The sequence below is a fragment of the Microtus pennsylvanicus genome, chromosome 3, assembly GCF_037038515.1.
Source record: "Microtus pennsylvanicus isolate mMicPen1 chromosome 3, mMicPen1.hap1, whole genome shotgun sequence".
Classification (NCBI taxonomy): Eukaryota; Metazoa; Chordata; class Mammalia; order Rodentia; family Cricetidae; genus Microtus; species Microtus pennsylvanicus.
The window spans coordinates 88831749-88849686 of record NC_134581.1 but is presented as its reverse complement, the minus strand read 5'-3'; the positions used below and the strand labels follow the sequence as shown (position 1 = coordinate 88849686).

Genomic DNA, 17938 nt, shown 5'->3' with positions numbered 1-17938 from the left:
CTCCACGATCTCACACCCTCATACATACATGCAGACAAAACACAAATGCAAATAAAAAGAAAAAAAAAGTGAAACCCATGCTGGAGTTGGTGCCTGCTTATAATCTCAGCTCTTGGGTGGCAGAGTCAATGTATCCCTTTGAGTTCAAAGCCAGTTTGATCTATATAGCAAGTTCCAGTCAGCCAAGACTACATATCTCAAAGTAAAATAAAATATATATTAATTAAAAAATTGGAGTCAATTCTGTTTTCTGTTTTTTTTTAGTTTTTTTAGTCACTTCTTAGACATCCCCCTCCTAATTTTTTCTTGCAGCTTAGTTTAAGTTGAATTCACATGGCTGCCATCATACTCTAGTTGGCAGAGATAGCTTCCAAATGGGCTTCTCTTGGATATAATTTTCCTCTGGAGTATACTGCTGTATTGTGGTTTGTGTGCTCTTTTTAATAAACTCTTATTTTGTTTTGGATACAGTCTTGCCATGCAGCCCAGACTGTACTTAAACTCATAGTCCTCCTGCCTCAGCCTCCCAGGTGCTAGTATTACAGGTATGTGTTGCCATAACCAGTTAATCTCTGATTTTTAGAATTGAGTCAAGATCATTAGAATTTTAGTCTGTTTAACAAAACTTGAGGATAGCCGGGTGGTGGTGGCACACACCTTTAATCCCAGCACTTGGGAGGCAGAGGCAAGTGGATCCTCTGTGAGTTCGAGGTCAGCCAGGTCTAAAAGATCTAGTTCTAGGACAGGCTCCAAAGCTACAGAGGAACCCTGTCTTGTAAAACTGAAAAACAAACGAACAAACAAACAAAAACAAAAAAACACTGAAGGTCATAATGATGACTACATAAGAAATGTGAATATACCTAAAACTCCTGAACTGTGTACCTAATAGTGATAAAATGGTAAGTTTTATGCTCTATGTATTTGGCTGCGCAGACACAAAACATCAGATGCCTATTTATCTGTTGCTTACTTTTTCTCCAAATTCTCCTAGCCTGAGATATTCTTTGATGTCGTCAGCCTCTCTACATGGCAGGAAGTCCTAAGTGATTCTCAGCGTGAACATCTCCAGCAGTTTCTGCCTCAGTTTTCCACAGACAATGTGGAGCAGCAGAATGAGCTCATCCTTGCCCTGTTCAGTGGGGAGAACTTCCGCTTTGGAAACCCTCTTCATATTGCCCAGAAGCTTTTCCGAGGTCTGTAGCTCAGTGTTTTGTTTTTGTTAGAGTTGAGTACACATTCACTTAGGCACATATATCTTTCATTTTTATCTTGATTTTCCTATACTAATGTGACCTCTGAGGAGAGTGGTTTTGTTTGCTCCCCACGCTATTTTTAAAAAATATGATTGTATTGATTTATGATAGGAAATGCATAATAGAACTTAACTATGTAACCATCATAAGAAATAAAATATTGCCAGGCAGTGGTGGTGCACGCCTGTAATTCCAGCAGTCAGGAGGCAGAGGTAGGTGAATCTGAGTTCGAAGTCAGCCTGGTCTACAAGAGCTAGTTCCAAGAGAGCTAGAAAAGAAACAAAATATTGTCAGCATCCCAAAGATCTTTATGACTGATTTTTAAAATCTGGGGGGAAAAAAAAGAAACCAGCTTACTGTTTCCTTTTTTTTTTTTTTTCCCTTTTCCCTACAGAAAAATATGACATCTCACCACCGTGTACACCTTCTCTTTTAAAAATGGGGTTTTGCTGTGTAGCCTGGGCTGATCTTGTGTTTAGGATAGTACTTTTGCTTTAGTCTACCTGGAATTTCACACACAGCCACCACCACTCCTGTCTTAGCATGTGTATCTTTTCACAAAGGACATCTCCCACATAATCATAGTCCTGTTAGCTGACTGTAAGAAAATTTGCACTGAATGAATAACATAGATATTCCTTGCATTTTTTCCTTATTTTTTTAAAATTTTTTAATTTTTATTTTTATTTTGGGCAAGGTCTCTCTTACTATGTAGTCCTGGCTAGCCAGGAACTATTGTGGTGATCTTTGCCTGAATTGGCTGTTACTTCAAGTATTCCAAGACAATTTGAAGTCACTCTTAGATTCACAGTTTGCTCTCTGACCTATGGAGAAAAGCTGAAGCCTCTTCCTTGTTTCTCAATTGACTTCGTTTTGGCAGACTCGCCAGAAAGGACAGTGGTATTTCCTTTACTTATGTTAAACTGAAATACTTGATATTGGCTAAAGGCTAGAGTAAACAGATCTATCATTTCAAATCTCTTGTTTTCTTGTGGATATTAAGTTTGTATTTTTTTTTTTTTTAATGAATGGTTTTGGAGATTGAATTCTGACATGTACACGCGAGGCAAATGGTTTACCCTTGAGCTGCAGCCCAAGTCTCCTTTATTTTTGTGGGGTTTTGTTTGGTTTGGTTTGGTTTTTCGAGACAGGATTTCTCTGTAGTGTTGGAGCCTGTTCTGGCCCTTGCTTTGTAGACCAGACTGGCCTTGAACTCACAGAGATCCACCCGTCTCTGTGTTGGAATTAAAAGCACACACCACCACTGCCTGGACCAAAGCCTCCTTTATTTTTGTAAGAGATAGTCCTCGCTTTGTTGTCCAGAGTAGCCCTGGTTTATAATCCTCTTACCTGGCCTTCCAAATGGCTAGGGTGATAGGCATACCACTATACACAGCTGTTTTCTTCTTTGATGGTTATTAATTTAAAGACAATTTTCCCTTTGGTTGGTAACAGTTTGTTTTACTATGGCTCAGATCTCTGGTGGGAGGGAACTCTCTTCCCTCATGCAAAACAAAGTAGGGTCCCTGGCAGGATTAGAGGGCTATATAAGGGCTCTTTTGTAAGTGGGCAGTGCTGCTGTGCATCCCCCACACAGTATGATTGTGTACACACAAGTGATGGAGGAAGAGACAGATTTCTGTGTATGTCTCTGACTAGAGACTATGTATTTCTAGTTTTAATGAAGATAATTGTGTTACTGTAGTTGCTATGGTTTCCAGCTTTAATGGAGCTATCATTATTTTTCACCATTCATTTATTTTTGGGTCTTTCTCTTGATTCTCTTAGTCTATTTATTTATTTATTAGGTTTTTTTGGTGCTACAACCACATCTCTTGTATACTCATTACATATGTATGGACTGATGCATTTATAGTTGTACCTGTGTTTTTAAGATGGACACTTTAACCCTGAAGTGGTCAAGTATCGTCAGCTCTGCTTCAAGTCACAGTACAAGCGGTATCTCAACTCCCAACAGCAGTACTTCCATCGGCTGCTGAAACAGATTCTTGCTTCCAGAAGTGTAAGTAATGCTCAGAACTAGGTTTTCAGCATGGGCAGTGACCTGGCAAGCATAGCTTTAAGTAGTGGTTATGATGTAAAAACCAAGAGAACCATTAACAGAAGTTGGGCTTTCTCTTATCCTCTTATGAGCAGTTGTTTAGGTTTCAGAGATGCTGAAACATGAAAAACAAAGTACTTCCTAGAGTCAGCAAAGGGACTCAGACTCATTGGCTATTGAGGCTGTCTAGGATGCTTTTGGAATTGATGTACAAATACATGCTGGCTCTGACTCTGTCACATAAATGTAGAACAGAATTTCGTGGCCTCATGATCCCTTCTAGTTTGATAATTCTCTGAGGCAGAGTTATTAGGAGTTCTTAACTTGATTACATTTTTATTTACTTAAATTGTGTGCAAGTGTGTCCTTATTTGTGTGGGTGTGCATGTGCCACAGAGCATGTGTGGTGCTTAGAGGGCAACTTACGCGAGTCTGCTTTCTTCTGTCATGTCCTTAGGTCCCAGTGAGCAAACTTGTCAGGCTCGGTGGCAAGTGTCTTTACTTACTGTAACCTATTACAATTTGAATTGTTCTTTGAGATTTACTATAGAAATACCTGGATGTTTAATATAAGTATTAATTCTGAGTGGAACAGGTCAACACTAAAATTGGTTATTTTTATCATGTAATTCAGGTTGAGTGTGTCTTTTTTTCCTTTAACAAAATTGTTTTTTTTGGGGGGGTGGGGTGGGGAGCAGGGTGTTTTTGTGGCCCTGGCTGTTCTGGAACTAGCTCTGCAGATTATGCTAGCCTAGAACTCACAGAGATCTGCCTGCCTCTGCCTCTGGAGTGCTCGGATTAAAGACGTGTGTCACCACTGCCTGGTAAGTGTTTCTTACTTGAAGTGCTTACAACCAGGAGTGTTTTGAATTTAAGATTTTTTTCAGAGGTCTGGAATACTTGTATATATTTTTTGGGCTAAGACATAGTTGTAAATAAAATTAGATTTGACACAAAGCTTGTATATATAGACTGAAGGTGATTTTTGCAAAGTATTTGCAGCATATTTCTTGAGCTTCAGTCTGCTTGTGGCATTGTATTGGTACTCAGGAAAGTTCAGATTTGTTTTTTATATCATGGATGATCAAACAAAGAAATTTAGGTACGTTTTATTTATACATAATCATATCATTTATTTCTTTGTTTGGAGGAGTGAGAATTAGGCTCTTTTTTTTTAACATTAAAGAAAATAAAACACGAACTTGGAGACTGTCCAGAGGGCAAGATTTGCTGATGACCTGGCCTCTCTGGCCTCTTGATAGGATCTATTGGAGATGGCTCGTAGGAGTGGCCCTGCTCTTCCCTTTCGCCACAAGCACCATTCACCATCCCGAAGCCCCGAAGAGCGTGAGTGGCGGACCCAGCAGCGTTACTTGAAGGTCTTGCGGGAAGTGAAGGAGGAATGTGGTGACACTGCCCTGTCCTCTGATGAAGAGGGTGAGTGTCTTTGGGTACTTCTGGGATTCTAGGGTACTGGAGCCAGTGGTAGCCATGTATTTTCAATAAAGGAGCCCTCTGAGTTATCATTTGGGGGTGGAGAGTGGGACTCATCAGCTCTTGGTGGTTGAGTTGCGAAGACATTGTGATAAGAGTGACTACTTACTCTTTACTCTTGTGCTCATGTGGCACTTAGGTTAGATGAGAACATCTTGGACAGATCCCTGCAGGACAGGGCCTTTCCTCTGGTCCCATTGTGCCACTTGAGAGAACTGCTTTTCCCCTTACAGGAGAGTAGTAGTGACTGTTGGCCTGCTGCAATGCGACCCCATCACTCTGTTGAAGTCTCTCTCCTGGAAGAGCCGTTTAAATGACCTAAGTGTGCTCCAGCTCATCTGGGGAAGGGTCAGAAAGGAATGTGGAACCCTGGCCTCCATGTTGTTGGCTTAGTCCTGTTGAACCCAAATGGCCACTTACCCAATCTCCCCTATTGGAGTCCACAGCCACGTTGGATTTACAAGAAAAATTTTCTTTTGAAGATCTCAGCTCATGGCTTCCAAGCTCTCCAGCACGTTCTCCTAGTCCTGCGGTGCCCCTGAGGGTGGTGCCCACGCTTTCCACTACGGATATGAAAACTGCAGGTGAGAACTGAGCTGATGCTACTGCAGTTTCAAGACATCATGGTACAGAAAAGTGAGAGCCCCTTAGGGAGGTAGGGACTAGATTCTTGCCTGTCAGGAAATAGCAGTGCTACTTAGAAGTGGGAGATTTGGAGAAGTGTGGTGCCAGGCCGTACTGTTACCTTCCAGAGGTGGGCTTCCTTGTTTTCCTTTATTTTGAAATTGTCCACAGGAGCTGATCAGTTGCTATTTTGGGCTAAAAAAGAATAGTCTTGCTTGAACTAGCAGTAGAATGTAGAACCAGACCCATAGCAACTCCCTAGGCTGTAAAGACAAAGAAGAACTTGAATTTGAAATAGGAAGTAGGAGAATGCCAGCCTCCTGAGTGTGTGTATGGGTCTGCTACCTAATTGAAGTCACTTGTTGGGCAACGTGTAGAGAAATGATGGAATGCTGATCCTGGAACTGTGAAGACCTCTCTGCTTATAGTACCCAGAATCAGAAGTAGCTTCCTTTTGAATGTCTTGAGTGACTAGGCAGATTTAAGTTAGAGCATCATCGTAGTGAATGATCTGGTCCATGTGGTTTGGTTCATTTACTTTCAGATAAAATAGAGCTGGGGGACAGTGACCTGAAGATAATGTTAAAGAAGCACCATGAGAAGCGGAAACATCAACCAGTAAGATTGTGGTGGGAGTGGCCGTTTGTAATGTTCAGTCTGATGCTTCGGGCTGTCCTGAGACAGTGGCAGTCACTGTCAGAGACAGGAGCAGCAAGAGAGGCTACTTAGCATCAGAGGTATGAGAGGCCAGTCAAGTGCTTTGGCTTTGTAAGGCATGGTTGACAGTGTGAGTTTCATTCAGTCTTTGTGGTTACACTGGTGTGTGAATGAATCATGATCTCCTCTCCCATTCCCAGAGGCTGAGTTTATCCTTGGTCCTGCAGAGCCAGTAAATGGCAGTGCCAAGAGTCAAACTTTGTGCTCTTCTGTTTTGTGTTGCCTCCATTGTCATTTCACTGAAGACACAAAACGGTGGAGAAATGGCAGTGGAGGAGACAGCCATCTGAGGCAGAGGGGTGAAGTAGGAAGATTAACACTTAACACAGATGTCAAGCAGACCTCTTGAGTCTTCAGAATCTTATTTTCAGACTTGTAATCTATAATAGTATTTAAACCATTTTATGAGCATGGGAAAGAATGCAGAAGGGCTTTATGGACTGCAGCTGCCCTACAGCAGAAAAGGGGCTGGGTTTTTCTGTGCACCACTGTGAAGACCAGTAGTTGGTGTTTCTATATATTTTAAATCAGCATGATTCCCTCAGGTGTCCCTGAAACACTATCCATTGGGTAAACTGGCACAGTCACCATCAGTTTGGGGTTCTGTTTTGGATCTCTATAACCAGATCTCTGATGTTGTATCTAGGATCACCCAGACCTTTTGACAGGGGACCTGACCCTCAGTGACATCATGACTCGAGTAAATGCTGGCAGGAAGGGCTCTCTAGCAGGTAAAGGACTATGGGTCCCCTCTTAGATTCCTTATGATGTTATTGTATGACATACTGTCTGTATGTGACAAAAATAAGTGGAACCATAGCTTTCTTTATGCTGACCTCCTTTGTTTTGTAATTGCGCTCTGAATGTAAAATTAGCACAGCAGGGTGTGGGGAGAGGGCTCAGTGGATACAGTACTTGGCTGTGCAAGTGTGAGGACCTGAGTTTGTATCCTAGCACCCATGTAAAAGCTGGCTAAGTATCACAGCCTGCTGTGACTCCAGTACTCTGGAGGCTAAGAGGGGATCTCCTGGGCAAGTCAACTAGGTAGGCTAGAAAGACCCTGTTTCTGTAATCAAAGTGGAGAGTGATTGAAGAAGAGGTTCCATGTCAACTTCTAGCCTTCATGTGCACATACATATGCCATTGCACATGAACATGCATATACGTGCACATGTACCATGCACATGAATACTCGAATAAAATGAAATCAGACCAAATCAGCACAGCATATCATTAGGTGTTAAAATTAAAAGTCATATATTGGTTTTCAAAAAAAATCTAATTGTCTTATTATTGAGTCTTTGACAGTCTTTGAGAAAGCAAATGCAGATAAAGACTTCTCACTATAATGCAGTTTTATGAGTTGTGTTTTTTTTCCCCTTCCTAGCCTTATATGATTTGGCTGTTCTTAAAAAAAAGGTGAAGGAAAAAGAAAAGAAGAAGAAAATAAAATTGATTAAATCCGAGGCAGAAGATCTGGCTGAGCCTCTAAGCAATACTGAAGGGGTCCCGGCTCTCTCGCAGGCCCCTTCTCCACTGGCAATATCGTCTATCAAGGAAGAGTGAGTGGGCCACAGAGATAACTGGCTGTGCTGGGCAGGAGGGAGTTAAGTATAGACTGCGTCCAGGCTTGGGACTTGTGTGAGCTGACTGTGTGTGCTGAGCCCCAGGATCTTGCTGGGAATATGTAACATGTTTTCTTTTCTTATAAGGAGGCTCAGAGGACCTGAACCAATCTGGCATGTATTCTTGGTCATTTTGATTTCTCCTACATTGGAGAAGAAGAAAAAAACCACTTTGTAACAGTGTGTGTGTGCACGCATGCCTATGTTGTATATGTGGAAGTCAGAGGACAGATTGGAATAGTTGGTGCACCCTTGCGTGTGGGGCTCAGACATCAAACACTTACATTTTCTTCCCTCCTTGTTAGGCCCCTGGAAGACATCAAGCCTTGCCTCGGGATCAATGAGCTATTTTCCAGTTTTTTCTCTCTTCTGTTAGAAATCTTGCTGGAGGGTCAAGCCAGCCTTCCTGTGGTAAGAGTTTCAGAGGTGTTCAAGTTTTGCAATTGCTATGCTCTTGTGTGGTCTCTAGTTTCTGCTTCTTGTTACTTTCTGTGGCTGTCGTAAAGATCACGGACCAAGCAACTCAAAGAGAAAGGGCTTTATTTCAGCATACAGTCCAGTCCATCAGTAAGGGAAGTCAAGGTAGTTACGAGGAGAAATGCTACTTACTGGCTTGCTTCCCCTGTATTACCTACGACCACCTGCTCAGGTGTGGTGCTGTCCATAATGGGCTGGGACCTCCCATATCAGTTAATCAAGAGAATGCCTCACAGACTTGCCCACTGAAGTCAGATGGAGGCTGTCCCTCAAGGAAGGTGCTTTCCCCAGAGGACTGGCATGTGTCACCTTGACAAACTGACGTGCACTGTTGGGAAGAGGAGCTCAGCTGGACTCCTCCTACATCGTTTCAGTTAACGTACATTGGAAATTTAGCAAACGATATACATGCCCTGCTGCTCTGACACATCCTGGGATTGTTGGTGTAAAGAGAAACCCAAAGGTTCCTTCTTTTCCTCTCCCTCAGCTGGAGGATCGGGTTTTGGACTGGCAGTCTTCTCCAGCCAGCTCCCTCAACAGCTGGTTCTCTGCTGCCCCCAACTGGGCTGAGTTGGTGTTGCCTGCTCTGCAGTATCTTGCCGGAGAAAGCCGAGGTGAGGTCTTTTCTGTGGGGGTTCATCATATATTCCCTCTTTTGTCTAGAGAATTAATTCTTGGAGTGAACTGTAGCTGCTCATTTGTACAATAGTACATTTGCATCAGACACACCCTTTCTCTCCTTTCTTGACGCTCCAGAATAAAAAACAAAAACTCAGAAGCTCTCCAAGAGCTCAGGGTGAAGGCCACTCTGAGGCTAACACTGTCTTACTTGTATACTTACCTTGATGTATGTCTTGTTCATGTGCTCCATTTCTTGCAGCGGTTCCTTCTAGTTTCTCTCCATTTGTTGAATTCAAAGAGAAAACCCAGCAGTGGAAATTGCTTGGTAAGTATTATAAGCCCCTAAGAGGCTTTTTTCCCCTCCCTCCCTTCCTCCCTCCCTTCTTTCTTTTTTCTTTTTTTTTAAATGAGAGCAGTCAGTGATGGGAAGAATATCAGAAAGGAGGGGTTTGGAAATTCAAGAGAGAAGGGGAAATGTGTCATGGTATTTCTGAGGAGGTGCCACATTTCTTGTAGTGGTAGAAGGAGAGGGGATAGCGGCTCCACAACAGTGAGCTCATGTCTGTTGTAAGTCAAAAGGAAGGAGAGTTTGGAGATGGGGTGTGTGAAACTGACCAGTGAGAGCTGTGATGGCCCGCGGCAGTTTTTATTTCCTACCTACTGTGGCATCCTCTGTCTTCTCTTCACTTGTTTCTCTGGCCTCTAGTTTCAGTTTCAGGGACCTCACTAGAAGAGTGGAGATTGGATAGTTCATGATTGATTATGATAGTTGGGCATGATGCAAAGCTCAGAGTGCAGATCACTGAGATCTTTTTCTTTTTAAGGGCAGGACCATCTATATCAGACTAACCTTTTAACTTAACTACGTAGCTAAGATGGCCTTGAACTGATCCTCCTGCCTCCGGCTCCTGGAATTGCAAGGGTGAATGGACTTTGTGAGACCTTGATTTCAGTTTTCTTTTGGTAAGAAGTGAGATTGCTGGACCATAGGGCATTTTTCTAAATTTTTTTAGGGGCCGTCATACTGTTGCATGATGGCTATACCTGTTCACACTCTCACTAGCTGTGTACAAGGGTTCTCTTCACATCTCTGCCAGCACTTTTTTCTTTTTGGACACAGGCTCTTTCTGTATAGTTCTAAGTGGCCTTGGAACTCCCCTTGCAGACCAACCTGCTTTAAACTGACAGAAGTCTGCCTCCTGCTTGGAGTTTAGGTCTGCCACCATACTGGTCTCACTAATACTTTTTGATTTTTTGGCTTTTTAAATAGTAGCTAGCTACTGTTAGTGATTTTGATTTTCTCTGTGGTTAAAGATTCTGAGTCCCTTTCCTGTACCTTCTTTGGGCTTTTGTGAACCGTGATTTGGCAAGATGTCTAGATCTTGATCTATTTTTGCAATCAGTTTGTAGAAGTTCTTTATAAATTTTGATTAACTTTTTTTTTTTTTTTTTGGTTTTAGTTTTTCAAGGCAGGGTTTCTCTGTGTAGTTCTGGCTGTCCTGGAACTTACTTGGTTAACCAGGCTGGTCTCAACTTGGAGGAGCTTGGCCTCTGGCTCCGCCTTCCAGATATTGGGATTAAAGACATGTTATACCACTGCCTGGCAAACTACTTTTTTATTGTTTTACGTGTGGGTGTTTTGCTTGCACTGTCTATGCACTGTAAATATGCTTGGTGCCCAAAAGTGTCAGAAGAAGCATTGAATCTCTTGGAACTGGAGCTACAGACAGTTGTGAGCTGTTGGTATAGCTAGGTGCTGAGGCTGGAACCCTGGGTCCTCTGGGAGAGCAGAAAGTGCTTTTAACTACTAAGCCATCCCCTGTTTTTTTTTTTTTTGTTTGTTTGTTTGTTTATTTTGAGGCGAATTTCTCTGTGTTACCCTGACTGTCCTTGAACTGGCTCTGCCTCCCGGGTGCTAGGATTAAGGGTGCGCACTGTCACACCCAGCTCCTTAGTTCGTAGGTAGGTTATAAATATTTTCTCCCATTCTATAGGTTGCCTTTTTCCTTCTGGTGTTTTCTCTACTGTACACAGGTTTTGAGTTGATGCAATCTCACTTGTGTTTTTCATCATTGTTGCCTTTGCTTTTTATGTCATATAAAGAATCTCACCAAGATCAAGGCTGTGGGGCCTTTCCAAATGTTTTCTTACAGCTGAAGCCTTGCAATCAAATCTTTTTTTTACTTTTTTTTTCCGTTTATTTATTAAAGATTTCTGTGTCTTCCCTGCCACCGCCTCCCATTTCCCTCCCCCTCCCCCAATCAAGTTCCCCTCCCTTGTTAGCCCATAGAGCAATCAGGGTTCCCTGCCCTGTGGGAAGTCCCAGGACCACCCACCTCTATCCAGGTCTAGTAAGGTGAGCATCCAAACTGCCTAGGCTCCCACAAAGCCAGTACGAGCAGTAGGACTTACAATCAAATCTTTACTCTGTTTTGGGTTTTGCATATGCTGTGACTTAAGAATTTAAGAAGAGGTCACAGAGTTCAGTCTTTCTAGGCAGTCACAGAGTTAAGCTTCTTCTTGCCTCGTCTTCTTACTGCTCTGCCAGTGTGAGGAGTACATTTTTTCTCACCTACAAGAATAGGATCCTTCCCTCATGTAAATTTCTGTAGCATTCATATGACATTTACTTCTTGTAGGATTGATTTTTATATGAACTCATTACTCTGTAATGAGCCTTTTTCTGTCCTGCTTGCCAGCTTCCAAATAACACATGGAGTCTTCTTATTAATTATGGAAGCTTGACCTATAGCTTAGACTTGTTTCTAACTGCTCTTTTAACTTAAATCAACCCATTTATATTAATCTATGTTCACACCCTTCACTGGCCCCACCACAGACTCAAAACCATGCATGCGACCTTATGAGGTTGGCTATACCTGTAGCGCTCCTACCAAGAAAAAAATCTCAACTTCATCCAGGTGCCTGGTGCACAGTGACTACTCTGTAAATACTTATTGAAAAGATCTGAACAAGTGACTTCCTGGTCTAGTAGTCCAGGCCCTGAGGGTAGTGGCATGAACATGTGGGAAGGACCAGTGATAGATTCTGACATGTTCTCTTTCTGGCATGGATAGAGCTGGTGAAGAGAAGGCAGGATTCTGAATAAAACTCTAAATTTCTTACTTTTTGTGTGTACCCCCACCCCTGCAGTTCAATCTCAAGATAATGAAAAGGAATTAGCTGCTCTCTTCCACCTGTGGTTAGAAACCAAAGACCAGATCTTCTGTAAGGTACATCTCTTACTTTTTCATTACTTGGGTTTTTAGAGCCCTTAAGTTAGTAAAAATTGTCTAGTTCATTTACCTGGTAATGTTTTCCCTTTCTTCAGCAGGAGAATGAAGACAGCTCAGATGCCATGACACCTGTCCCTCGAGTGTGAGTATATTCTCATGGTGGGTAGTTTCCCATGAAGCCACGACTTTTAACATTATTGCTGTGGGTCTGCTGGCTGCTTTAGTGTGTTTGAGTTGTAGTGGACTGGAAAACGCTAGAAGTCCATGGACTAATATGCCTCAACATACTGGAGGACGACATATATGCTTAGTAAGAATGGTTCCTTACCACGGTAGTTTAAGATGATCTGCCTTGTAGTTGGGCAGTGTCCTGCATAACCTTCCTGGTTTCCACTTCAGAATGATTAATCTGTTCAAGTTCCTCATTTTACTTGTAAAAAGAAATCCATGAAGTTGAGTGACTTGCTAAAGGTGGTGTCTGGACCCTGACTAGAGTTGAGATCCTTTGCCTTCTAGTAGTGCTCTTCATGCGTAGTCATCTCATGTTCCTGATTCCTGCCTGTTCAAACTGGAGTTCAGAGGCCCATCCTTACTGTAACCATTACATGCACACATGCATACTTACGTATATATATATATATACACACACGTTCACATAGTGGGGGTTAAGAACTCAACTTCTTTGGAAGGCAGAAATAGCATTCTTGTCATCAAATATACTTGAAGTGCTTTTTTCTACCAAGAATGACATTTTGTCATTTAGCTGACTTTTTAGCCATGCTGAAAACAGTAGGTAAAGATGCCATTCTCTTCTGTTTATTCCAAACACTTGAGGATCCCAAGAGTGGGGTAGCATGGGAAATCTCAACAAGAACTGGAGAGTAGACTGAGTAGGACGAGCACTTTTGAAGGGACGTTTTCCCATGTAGCTAAGGGAATGGTTCATGACCCCCTTGCTCTCAGAGATGACATAGAATTCTTTATGTTCTAGAAGAACTGACTATGTGGTGCGGCCTAGCACAGGAGAAGAGAAACGGGTGTTTCAAGAGCAGGTAAGCTCTCTTCAGAAGCACTGAGCCCGAGTTTTTCTTGATATCAGCTCCTTGGATGTTCACGTCCTTTAGCTTAGATGGTTGAGTTTACTTGGGGTAGAACTGATTTGGTAAACGGGAAAGAAATTTTATTATTATTATTATTATTTTGTTTTTTGAGACAGGTTTCTCTGTAGCTTTGAAGCCTGTCCTAGAATTAGTTCTTATAGAACAGGTTGGCCAGCCTCTGCCTCCCAAGAGTTGGGATTAAAGGTGTGCACCACCACTACCTGGCGGGAAAGAAACTTTTTTTTCCGACTGTCTTTTCTTCCAGGTAGCAGAATGCATTTTACTTCCTTGCCATTTCCTAGGTGACCAGTTGTGAGGATTGTCCTTTTTCCACTGTGGTTGGGTCATAGTTCTTTGCTTGTTTCCTCCTTATTGTAACATCTCATTTGATCCATTTATTTTAAGGGAGTGCTAGAAAGAACCCCACTAATTGTGACATGGTAATTTTCTGACTTTTTTCTTGGTAGGAGCGTTACAGGTATAGCCAACCTCATAAGGCATTTACCTTTCGCATGCATGGCTTTGAGTCTGTGGTGGGGCCAGTGAAGGGTGTGTTTGACAAGGAGACCTCCCTCAACAAGGCTCGTGAACATTCCCTGCTGCGTTCTGACCGACCTGCCTATGTCACCATTCTGTCTCTTGGTATGTGGCATGCATGCCTTTATTACTAGGAATTTCTTATTTTTACCCCAGAACTTTCCTCAGAATTTTCCTATACCAAACCTTAACCCCTCGCACACTGCAACCATTGAGGATCAGTCTCATAAGTTTTCTAATCTAAGAGGTGGCAGGATAGATTTTGTGCTGGGAGATGGATGCCAGGAACTAGTTCTTCTTTTTGAAGCCGTGTTCATCTTGATGAACTCTGCTTACAAGCTGGTAGATACTTTAGGTATCACACTCTGCCTCGTTAAAGAGGTTTTTGTTTTTGTTTGTTTGTTTGTTTTTTTCCTGAGAGAGGTCACATGCCTGTAACCCCAGTACTTAGGATGCTGAGATTAGAGGACTATTGTGAATTTAAAGGCTGCCTATGCTACATAGTGAGTTTGAAGCCGACTTAGTGATATTGTCTCAAAAAATAAGAGGGCCTGTAGAGTTGGCAGTCTGTTAGGAGAACAGACTGCCCTTCCAGAGGTCCTGAGTTCAATTCCCAGCAACCACATGGTAGGTCCCAACTGTCTCTAATTCCAGCTCTAGAGGATCTGGCATCTTCATACAGACATACATGCAGGTAAAATACCAGTGCACATAAAAATAAATAAATCTTTAAAAAAAAATAAGAGAAGAATTCTTTGTGTTATGGGTCCTGTTGGTAGTCTAGTGAGACCTCTGAACTCCTTCCCAGAGTTAGAATTATGCATTTAAATTCCCCCCCCCCTTTTTGATACAGGATTTTTCTATGTAGTCTTAGCTGTCCCAGAACTTTGTAGATGAGGTTGGCTTCAAACTCAGAGATCTCTCTGCCTCTGCCTCTCCTGGGATTAAAGGCATGTGCCTCCCCAACCCAGCTGCATTTAAATTCTTGAAATACTTAGAGTTGCAGAAGAAGCCAGTCATGTTTTAGTAACTATTAAGACGTTAAAACAAATTTAAATGCAAAACAGTTTTTGTTATATTGAATGATAGTACCCAGTAGCGGATGCTTCAAATTTTCTAACTTCCAATGGGGGTGAATGTAAGTGATTTGAATTGTTGTCTTCAATACCTGTAGCATAAAAAGTATTTGATTTCTATTGTAATAATACAGTAATATCAATATGTGATTTATAATGTTAGTTGATAATTGAAGGAAGTGTTAAATTACTTTTTTACAATCAAGTTTATAGAACTACTTTTCTTTTATCCTATATATACATGAATTCATTTTATTTTGCTCTAACCCACCCCTTACTCCCTCCATCAACACCTTTCTAGTCCCTTACCTCAGATGCCCTCCCAACTTTATGTTTTCACTAAAAATGTATATTATATATGTGTGTGTGTATCCTACTGATGAGTTCATTTAGTGTCATCTGCATGTGTGTGTGGTGTGGGTGTAGGCCTTCACTGTAGCATGGGTAACCTATCCCTCCTTCAAAGAAAACTGACTTATCTCCACTGGCTGCCCTGACTGCCTGCAGCTTTGCAACCAGAAGTGGAACCTTTTGAACCCCTCCTGTCCATGCTGGAATAGTGACTAGGTAGATCTTGTGCGGGTCTTGTGTAGTGACCACAGCTTTTGAGAGGTCATGAGTATAACTCCCTCCATGTCCAAAAGGTGCTGTTTCCTGCAACCCTCCCTAACCTCTGTCTCTTAAAATCTTTCCGCCCACTCTTTCATGACCTCCCTGAGCCTTGGTGAGGGGTGGGTGTGATGTCCTATTTGGGGATGAGAACCACTTCACTCAGTTCTAAGGTATCCATGGGCCTGATTTTGCCCTGTAGGGTATGTTAAAAGTGTATTAAGTTCATGCAGTGTTTACAGCCACTAGAGGGCAGTGTGTCTTCGCCTGGCAGATGAGGCTCAGAGACCTCATTCTAGGGAGCTCAGTCCCACCAGAACAGGTCAGGAGATGTCATATTCACTGGAAGCTTTGCTTGACTCCTGGATTTTGCATTTTCTGATACCAGTTCGGGATGCTGCAGCTCGGCTGCCTAATGGAGAAGGCACTCGAGCAGAGATCTGCGAACTGCTCAAGGACTCTCAGTTTCTTGCTCCAGATGTCACCAGCACTCAGGTAAGTTAGTGAAATAGCTTTTTTTTTTTTTTTGGCTTCATTTCAGAATGTATTTGAGAAAAACTATTAGGAAATGTAAGTTACACTTTTTTTCCCCCAGAGTCTTATACCCATTAGGAGCTGTATGTGCTTCCTCTAACATAAAATCTTTTAATAAAATGAATAAGTCATCTAATCCCACACCTGGGAAGCAGAGACAGGTGGATCTCTTGAGTTTGAAGCCAGACTGGTTTACAGAATGGGTTCTAGGACAGCTAGAACTGCACAGAGAAACTTGTATCAAAAACAAACAAAAAATCAGAACAAAACAAAAAATCAAATCAAATGAATAAAAGCTATCTAGGCATGATGACGTGTACCTATAATAAATACCAGCTACCTTGGGAGGCTGAAGCAGGACGATTTTGAATTTGAAGCCTAGATAACATAGTAAGACTCCTGCCTCAAAAATCAATGGGCCAGGGAGATTTTTCAGTGGGTAAAGACACTTGCTGTGCAAGCCTGATGACCTAACTTCACTGGAGTCTGTATATGAAGCTGGATGAGGTGACAGATCTTTAATCCCAGCATCTCTAAAGTAAGGGTGGAGTCAGGCAAGGGAGACTCACCTTTTCTCTGGACTAGCTAGCCTGGAAAACACAGTGTGTTAGAAACAGCAAGAGATTGTGTCTCAACAAGGTAGGTAGATGGTGAGCAGCAGCTCTGAAAGTTGTCTTCTGACTGCCACACACGTACTATGGCAAGTGTTTGACTATATTCATATCATACATATAGTAGGAACACTAAAACAATCCAATAAAAATACTATGGCCAAGTGGGTAGAGAAATGACTTAATGGTTAAGAACAGTGTTCTTCCAGAAGACTCAGGTTTGATTCCCAGTAATTCACAACTGTATTTTTTTAAAAGATATATTTTAAAAAATTTTATTTCTGTGTATGTGTGTCTATATTAACACATGCCATGTGAGTGTAGGTGACCATGAAGGCCAGCAGAGGGCATTGGATCCCTTGGAGCTGGAGTTATCATTGTTTGAGCCACCTGATATGAGTGCTGGGAGCAAGACCAGCAGTGCTCTTAACTGCCGAGCAATCTCTCCAGCCTTCTTGTAATAAAGGAAAGGTTTCTACAGTTAATTAGTTCACAGGATGCATTACAGTGAAGACAATTAGTATCTTAGCTGTACACCATTCCTTACAAAGTAAGCTAGTGAAAGGACAGAGCTAGGTTGGGATCTAGGTTGTTATTCTCTGTGACTTACATCTGCTAGTTTTTCCTGGGAGTACAGATAACTTTTATTATCTTGGCTGGACTTTTCCCATGTCTCCTTTTGTTCTGTTCATAGGTGAACACTGTAGTGAGTGGTGCACTGGATCGACTGCATTATGAAAAAGACCCTTGTGTGAAATATGACATTGGACGAAAGCTGTGGATCTACCTGCATCGTGACCGGAGTGAGGAAGAGTTTGGTATGTGAGCCCTTCAGAGTGCTGACTAGATGCGGGGCTTCTGCCTTCTGTTCCAGATCTGTTACTCTGGTAGCATTCAGTTAGGATAGGATTATGGAGGCAGAATCCAGTCCACCAACAAGGCCATGGTTTGTCTTACTTTGTTTTTGTGACAGGATCTTGCTGTTTGGGCAAGCTGGCTTTGAACTTGATATGATTCTGTCTTTGTTTCCACAGTTCTGGACTTAACAATTGTGCATAGTCAAGTCCAGCTTTTTGTTTTGTTTGCTTTGCTTTGAGACTAGCCTGGCAACAGGCTGGCCTTGAATTTACTGTTTCCCTGCCTCAGGCTCCCGAGAAGTGGGATTACAACTTTTATTTGGAGAGGCCTTTGTGTTTTAACAAAGATCTTCTCATTAAGCATGCTAAGGCCAAATTTCCTAAACTGTATAATGTTTTTTTTTTTTTTTTTTATAGAACGGATCCATCAAGCTCAAGCAGCAGCAGCTAAAGCCAGAAAAGCTCTTCAGCAAAAACCCAAGCCGCCATCCAAGGTGGTAAG

General features: G+C 42.1%; 1 protein-coding gene across 9 annotated transcripts in view; it reads left to right on the top strand.

The window, feature by feature from the left end:
* Window positions 1-17938, top strand: part of Nfrkb (nuclear factor related to kappaB binding protein) — a 33100-nt gene that overhangs the window by 5019 nt on the left and 10143 nt on the right. The window contains exons 3-19 of one of the 9 annotated variants that reach the window (XM_075966432.1): window positions 995-1196; window positions 3152-3279; window positions 4581-4755; window positions 5295-5396; window positions 5981-6054; window positions 6800-6884; window positions 7541-7715; window positions 8084-8189; window positions 8743-8869; window positions 9136-9201; window positions 12030-12109; window positions 12208-12254; window positions 13104-13164; window positions 13680-13854; window positions 15823-15929; window positions 17274-17397; window positions 17854-17933. In XM_075966432.1, coding sequence (XP_075822547.1) covers window positions 995-1196; window positions 3152-3279; window positions 4581-4755; window positions 5295-5396; window positions 5981-6054; window positions 6800-6884; window positions 7541-7715; window positions 8084-8189; window positions 8743-8869; window positions 9136-9201; window positions 12030-12109; window positions 12208-12254; window positions 13104-13164; window positions 13680-13854; window positions 15823-15929; window positions 17274-17397; window positions 17854-17933 — 1914 coding nt within the window. Of the gene's footprint in view, window positions 1-994; window positions 1197-3151; window positions 3280-4580; window positions 4756-5258; window positions 5397-5980; window positions 6055-6799; window positions 6885-7540; window positions 7716-8083; window positions 8190-8742; window positions 8870-9135; window positions 9202-12029; window positions 12110-12207; window positions 12255-13103; window positions 13165-13679; window positions 13855-15822; window positions 15930-17273; window positions 17398-17853; window positions 17934-17938 lie in introns of all 9 variants that reach the window. The other 8 variants (XM_075966435.1, XM_075966433.1, XM_075966434.1 and 5 more) reach the window with 8 other exon arrangements.